Source organism: Phalaenopsis equestris, unplaced genomic scaffold (assembly GCF_001263595.1).
Source record: "Phalaenopsis equestris unplaced genomic scaffold, ASM126359v1 Scaffold000273, whole genome shotgun sequence".
NCBI classification, from domain to species: Eukaryota; Viridiplantae; Streptophyta; class Magnoliopsida; order Asparagales; family Orchidaceae; genus Phalaenopsis; species Phalaenopsis equestris.
The window spans coordinates 73,289-81,444 of record NW_018164715.1 but is presented as its reverse complement, the minus strand read 5'-3'; the positions used below and the strand labels follow the sequence as shown (position 1 = coordinate 81,444).

Sequence of the window (8,156 nt, the reverse complement as noted above, 5' to 3'; positions counted from 1 at the left end):
CGTGTTATATATATATATATATAAGTTTGTATGTATGTGTGTGTGTGTGTGTGTGTATATATATATATATATATATATTCACAAGAAATTCATCCAAAAATATTGTTTCCTCTCCCTTCCCTCAATTCAAACCAATCCAATTACTTAATGGATGATGATGAAACATACAACATATACATTATTAATCACCATCACACATCACACTTACAAATATTCCTCACCCTTCTCTCCACCACCATTGCCTTTCACGTCACACACCACATCAAGACAATACAACACAGAAACCATAACAGCCGAACATACAAAGACAAGAACAGGCCCAAACACCCACAACAGCAATGAAAGAGCAGTATAGAACAATCTATTCCCGAAAGTATTAAGCAAAAAACCTTTCTCCAACAGCTCACAGACATATTCAGGCGTGATAATTACTAGGGTTAGATTCTCAGAAGAAACCGGAGTGGTGTTGATGAGGAAGCTGACTTGGCACATGAAGCGAACTGAAAGTGAGTAGCAGATGAAGGCGAAGAGGAAGATGAGGAGGAGAGAAATGTATTTTAGGGCGACCATGAGCTCTCCATGAGCTCCATAAATGGAGTCTGAGATTGGTTTCTTAACACTGTATGTGCTGCTTAAAACTGCTGCCAGAGCTGAGCAGAGGAGAATGCATGTGGTGGCCATTAATGTTGAGCTCATTATGGCGTTCCGTAGGGTTTGTACTGCCAGAACGTTTTTCTTGTCCGAGTCCTGTGGGTTTTTAGGCCAAGAGTGTGAGATATTGAGGTGTAAATGAGCCGAGGAGTAAAGGAGCCGACGTCTCGTTTATATTTCAAGCTCAAAAAGTGTGTTCGTGTTCGGCTCGCTAATCGTCTCGCTAACCGTTTGCTTAGGGAGCCGAACACGAGTCGTTCACAAACAAATAGTCATTTTGACAACTCTAATCACGTAGTTATAAGATGTAAAGGATTGAGCCAAGATTTAAAGCATCATTTGAATCTAATTTAATAATTTTTTTTCTATTTTCTTCATTAATATTTTTAATTGATTATAAATCTTTGCAGCCTCTAGTCAATTAATTTTTTTTTTAAAATACAACTCATCAAAAAAAAATATATATATATATATATATATATATATATGTAAAAGAAGAGTATAGTAGTATCGCTCGACCATTATATATATATATATGTAAAAGAATTGAATAGTAGTATTTCGAGCCAATATTTGTTCGTGTTCGGCTCGTTAACTTAGCGAACGAGCCGAACATGAGTTGTTCGTGAACAACAAGTTGAACACGAGTTGAATACGAGTTGTTCGCGAAGTACGAGCCGTTTTGACAGCCCTAGTGAGATATATAAATGATTAAATTAAAAAAAAATATATAATTTGATTTCACTTATGAGAAAGTTTATAGGGTCGAAATTGTTTGTTAAATGGAATGCATTTCTTGCACTTTTGATTTAATTACATGTTTTAGATGTAATTTTATTTACATTCACCAAAGTTTCTGAGTTAAGAAAATACATAATGCTGAATCATAAACTTCAGCTCCATTTGGCAGTGTTATCTTGTGTTTGGGATGGTGTAGGGGGAAATTTTGGAAGTTGTTTTGAATTCTTTTGATCAGTAATTAAAAAAATTTATTATATCAATTTCTAAGCAAATATAATAATTTTAAATTTATTTTAATAAAAGTAATTGGTAATGGTATCCGAATCAATTTTTTCTTATGATGTCGTGGAGTAAAACAAATAATTATTTAATATAATTGTGTAAAATGGGGTAAAAAAATAATAATATTTTTTTATTTACTAAATAGAATAAGTGAATTAATAAAATTTGTTTTTTTGGAAAATCTTCTGGATTATTATCTTTAGGAGAAAATATGCGCACATGCTGACAATTGCATCGCTCGAATAAATTGTTATTCACATGAGCGAACACTGCACGTGCGAACAATCGCTCAAATAAACTTTTATTCGCACGAGCGAACACCGCACGTAATATTTTCTTCGTTCTTAAAAGTCTTTCCACATTTTTGGCGTAGCAAAAATTTTGTTTTTAAGAGCAATCAAATGGAAGATTGTAATGTCAAATTTATTGCTAGGAGGAACAAACGTCAAAGCAAATCATGATGCCGACTTCTGTTTTACAACGCGGGCTTCATCAATTGCTTTCTATTCTTGGCCATTAAATTCAAATGGGAGGTATTATGTATAAATGTAAATGCCCCAAAAAAAATAGGAACTTAGAAATACATATTATGGGATGCAGCATAAGAAATTAGGCTGTTGAAATTAGAATTGTTGAATTTATCTGATAAAAATTTGAAGTGAATATTCTCACATAATTTTTTTTCAGCATGCCAGTTTTCTGTTTTTGTAATATTTTTTCTATAGTTTGCCCCCAAATAGAACCTCTATAACTCTGTAAAATAGGATGGAATATTAACATACCTTCATGACCGACCGGACCCAAAGCCGGCGGCCGGCCGAGTTCATTCCGATGATGGTGCGGCGAGGCTGAGTCCTCACCTTATGCCAAAGCCAGCCATGGTAAACTATGAACAGGAGAAGGCTCAATGGAACTAGTACCAGATCCATGTAGCTCTTTCTCCACTCCATCCTCCTCTCTCTCTCTCTCTCTCTCTCTCCACCCCTCTCTCTCTCTCTCTCTCTCTCCCCCCCCCTCTCTCTCTCTCTCTCTCTCTCTCTTCAGCCCACTCTCTCTCTCTCTCTTTCTCTCTCTCTCTCTCTCTCTCCTCTATCAGTTTCAAATATTCTTCTTTAACAGAAGGCTTTCTAAATATATAGGGGAGAAGCAGTATCAGCATATAGGAAAAAAATAAGGGAAATTTACAAATATAGCACACAATTCTGATGTATTTACATATCTTACATCTAAATTTTCATATTTACATGTATAATATTTTTGATATTTGAAATTTATACATGAAGAGACATGTTCCATTTAAAAGTCATAATAATAATGTTTTTAAATGGTATGTGTGTAAGTTAAAAAAAATATAGGAGTGAGATATGTAAATATATTAGAAATATTATGTGTTGGTATGTAAATGCCTCAAAAAATAATTATTATATTAATTTAAATATATTAGGTTTTTTTAGATGAATATATAATATATGTTTTTCCAAGAGAAATGCATCTGGACGCCATTATTGAGGAAATTCAGGAAACATTGAAAAGAAAGGAGTTAAAGTTGTGAGGGCCTGAACTTTATATGGATGACACAAGCCATGCTTCAAAAGGTGGCTTTACCGGCTTTGGGTGGTGCTTGCATTGCCATGAATATTTATTGTTGGAAAGCATTTAGCTGTACATATATATATATATATATATATATAATATATATACCATCCAATTCATTATTTATTTACTTATTTAACACTTTAACTTCATATCTACATGCATAATATTAGGAGCGAAACAAATTTTAGAGTTTCGAAATAAAGTTTTGAACTGAAGTGAATAAAATAAGAAAATCATAGAAAACAAAGAGAACAAGAGATTTAACATGAAAAAATTGAGAACTAGAAAAAACCACTGAGTCACACCGCACTAAGAAATCCACTATAAAAAAAGGTAGGACAATTATACAAATTACGCCACGCTCAATCATCTTCATACTTCGAAACACTTAAAGACGCACCATTCTGTTGTTTGTACATGAAATATTAAAATCACATTCCAATCAACAAAAACCAAAACTTCAATTGTAGAATGACTCGATTTTGATTACTGTGGCTGGGGTGTACGATAGTGGCATTGTGGTGATATATTCGAGCGTTGCAGTGTCGTGCTCTAAGCATATGAAACCTAGGCTAGGCGCCATCTTCCGGGTGTTGGGACTCTAATGGCTCGGCTCTAGAGCGCTAGGGGTCCAATGCTTTGGTGCTATGTAACGAAAAATATTTTAGGGCGACACCTCCGAACCCGATATAAGCATGGCGCTGCAGCTACTGGTCTAATATTAGGGTGTTATCACAATTAGCATCACAACTCTACAATTACGGCATTGCAACACTGCTCTAGGCTGCGAAGCTGCGACTGTTAATTACTCACTCAACGTTTTTGTCTTCTCTGTGCATTGATCTAAGAGAGCGGTCATCGATATCAGTGCAACGTAGACTATGATAATGTCGCGACACAGGATCTATCATATTTACTTGGCTTGGCATGATGCCATGGAGCCGACTCTGGCCACTGTGGTGATGGTCACATGGCCCCTAGGCGTTGATCTCTCGGAAAATTTTTCAAATTAGGAATTTTCAACCAAGTACTGTGGTACTTGTACCTAGTGCTACCGTGCATGCTCCAACAAATTTCACCAAACTATCAGGATCTGACTTTTATGGGCAAACAGACACATAAAATACACAATTGCACAGAATTTGAAGAGAAGCACTAAATAAAACAACCTATTTCTTTTGTCATTTTCTTAAGTTCTTATCACTCAATAATATCAGTAAGAATAAATTAAAAAATTAAAATTTTGACTACATAAAATACACAATTGCACAGAATTTGAAGAGAAACACTAAATAAAACATCCTATTTCTTTTGTCATTTTCTCAAGTTCTTATCACTCAATAATATCAGTCAGAATAAATTAAAAAATTAAAATTTTGACAGAATTATCTGAAGAAAAATAATAAAGAATGCCACTAAACAGTATCTGTACAACGAGAACCATAACAAAATATTCACAACAGCTATATACGTTAGCCAAATAGTTCCCATAACTATTCGAATATGATTAAATTCAAAACTTTGCATTGTCTTATTACATGTGGGTTAGTTCAGAGCCAACAAGTTGTGGAGTTAAATAAGCCTTTACATGCATGCAAGCATACTGTAAGAAAGGGAAACCTACACGCATGCCACACAGCTCTTTTATATTTACATATCTTACACGTTGAACTTTCTTGTTTGCATTTATAACATTTTGGAGTGATAGAATTATGCTTGAAAATGGTGTCTTTAGCTTTCTAACGGTTGGTAATGGTACATACTAAAGGTTTGAGTGCAATTAAGTATTGAGGTTTGTATATTTAGGTAAATTCGTAAGAAAATGAGACCCCCGTGTGAGACTAATATAACATCATAATACATCATGAGAATTTGATGCTAGTCTTTTTATAGAAATTTGGTAAGTGGGAAAGATTGAAGTTGGGGAAGGCGTGTAGAAATAATATGATTTCTATTTTTAATCCTCCCATGCCCATGCATGAGAATGATGTTTAACAAATTAAACATGCAATATGTTGATTTGTCCCACGTGAAGGAAAAAAAATATTTCGACATGGGTCGTATGGTAAATGAGATCAACTACGTTTATATGTAATATGATTATGGCTAATTTTTTAAAATGACTTTTATAACTTTTGTTGATTAAAATTGTTATTTTAAAAATTTAGCCTATGATTATTTTATTAAATTTTACTTATTTTGAATATGAAAATATAATTATCGTTTGAAAGAATTATATATTTAGATTAAAAAAAAAGTATCAACACCAATTCTGATGATATCTAACGGTTCAGATGGAAAGAGAATTAAATTAAAGGAATGCCCGTCGACAAAAGATTATAAGACCCACTTATTCAACTTAGCTAACTTGTCTGAAGCAAAGCCAACCGAATCACGAGACAAACCAAAGTCGACCGGAGGATATAAGAATGAGTTGTTCATAAAAAAATAAAGCAAATGTACATCCAAGCCAATTATCACAAGAAAGCCGATCCCTTGAAGATATAGTTTCTACAACCACTTAAAAAATGACCAGAGGCTCCTCATCTGGTGGTCAAGATTCGAAAACTATACCTCATCAAACCAGTAAAATAGTATCGACCAAGATCAGCTGATCAAGCGGATCTCAGATGACTGAGTGGATCCCAGTTGATCAAGCTAAGCCTTATCAAATTGAAGCCAATTGAGCTTAGTCAGCCGACCCAGAGTGCAGTCAAACGATGATAAGCTCATACAAGTAAAATTCTAAGAATACCCAAGATGGCCTTCTTTAAAACATAGACAGAAATATAACATTATCACATTTTATATTCTCCTCAATAGGGAGATTATTTTATGAATAAGACAATATTGTCATGACGTATTTTTGTTCACTCTTGCTCTCTCTATCTCTCTCCTTATGTAGTTATGTTTTATTTCTTGAGTGTGATTCATGGACAAATTATGATTCAACAATTTACATACCACTTAATTCTTACGTATTTATATATCCAACATCAAAACTTGATTTTGTATGTTCATGTCACCTTAACTATGCATGACAAGATGTATTTCATTTTCTAAAAGTTTAAACAATAGTATTTTTAACGTAATATGAAAGACTTGGGTGATATAAATGTAAAAAAACAAAATTTAGGTATAAGATATGTAAAAATATAAGAATTATGTGGTATTTACATAAATGCTCTTTGTCATTTTTGAAAAAGTAAAAGAGATGGTATTTACATAAATGCTCTTTGTCATTTTTGAAAGAGTAAAGGAGGCTTGGGGAGCTTAAAATGCATATATTTTGTTAAATTCTTACTTTTCGGTGACAATTTAATAGTTCTATTCTACTACATATCCTAAATTATAAAGTTAAGACTAATGATGATCACTTAAAGATGATTATAATCCTGACAATGAAGGTTGAATTTGACCTGCCTTGTAGAGCACAAAGAAAATTGCATATTTAAAAATGATTAAAATTAATAATTGCAACATTTAATATTATTCTACTTTCATGATTTGAACCTTGTCTCAGTGTGATATAAGAAGAGCTTAGTGGCAGCTGACATGGTATCCACTGTGTGAAAACAAATAGTATATATTATACTTGTAAAATATCTACAGCAACAATGAATTCAATCTTGACCATGTCAAACTTTTAGTTTTATTATTGATAGCAAGAATTTGAGCTTCTAGCCACTTCTTTACTCAATTGTCTTTTTATATTTATATAGTTGACCTTATTGTTTGTTTTCTCTTATACTATATTTCATATTTTAATTTATAGGATTGTTTACTTATACACCAAGCAATTCTTATGTATTTATATATATCTGTACATTTATTTGTAACAGAATCGTTAAAGTCGCTGGTTCAAATCATGCATAGTGCCCTTTGGGCTTATCTTTCCCAAAAAAAAAAATGTATTTACAAGTCTAATATTAACTAAATTTTCATATTTATATTTATAACATTTTGGCTTCATGAAATTTATATATCAATTGTGTATTTAAGTTTTTATAAGTAAGAAATGATATTTTTGATGTAATATTAAAGATTAGAGTGATATGCATGTCAATATAAAATATTATTATTTTAATACCTTTTATTTGAATATTTAAAAAGAGGGAATCAGAATATTTTTAACATATGATTGAAAGAAATAAGACGAGAATATTCTCATAACCTTCAAGTACAAATAATAGTCTATGTGATTTCGGCCTGTTGTGGCTTTGTCTGTTTTATGTTTTTTTATTAATATTTTATATTTGCATGAAAAAAAATGGAATTTGCATACATCCAACCTAATTCCTATATATTAACACATAACAATTAAATTGTAATTTTTACATATATACCGACCAAATATTTCATACCACATTAAAAATATCATTATTTTAATTATTTTTAAAAAGTGAAATGCATTTTTTTTCATGTATAGAGAACTAATTAAGGTGATATGTATATAAAAATTGAAATGTAGATATTAGGTATGATAAGTACATAAGTGATATGTAATATGTATATAAGAATTGAAATTTAGATATTAGGTATGATAAGTACATAAGTGATATGTATTTTATATATAAGAATTGAAATTTAGATATTAGGTATGATAAGTACATAAGTGATATGTATTTTATATATATACTCCTGAAAACTTAGTTCAATATGCTCCAAGGCAACACGTACCCCCTTCATTTAATAATGTCATGCATTTTGCAATAATCCTGAAAAAAACTTTACATTAGTGCGCCACCTTTCTATGCATTTTGCACTGCCATAGACAAAATATACAATTACGAAACTATATTCCATTTTCCACCTAAATATATAAATATTTAAATGTACCCAGAGATGGAACAGACATTTTTTTATGGAGCGCAAAATCATCATAT

At 31.9% G+C, this 8,156-nt stretch overlaps 1 protein-coding gene across 1 annotated transcript; it reads right to left on the bottom strand.

Annotated features, from left to right (window-relative positions):
• Positions 1–114: 114 nt before the first annotated feature.
• On the bottom strand, positions 115–2,699 carry LOC110024770. The gene is made up of 2 exons (XM_020724927.1): positions 2,457–2,699; positions 115–747 (listed from the first exon to the last, which is right to left on the bottom strand). The coding sequence occupies exons 1-2, from the start codon at positions 2,622–2,624 to the stop codon at positions 205–207; spliced, it is 711 nt and encodes a 236-aa protein (XP_020580586.1). The 5' UTR covers positions 2,625–2,699; the 3' UTR covers positions 115–204.
• Positions 2,700–8,156: the final 5,457 nt, after the last annotated feature.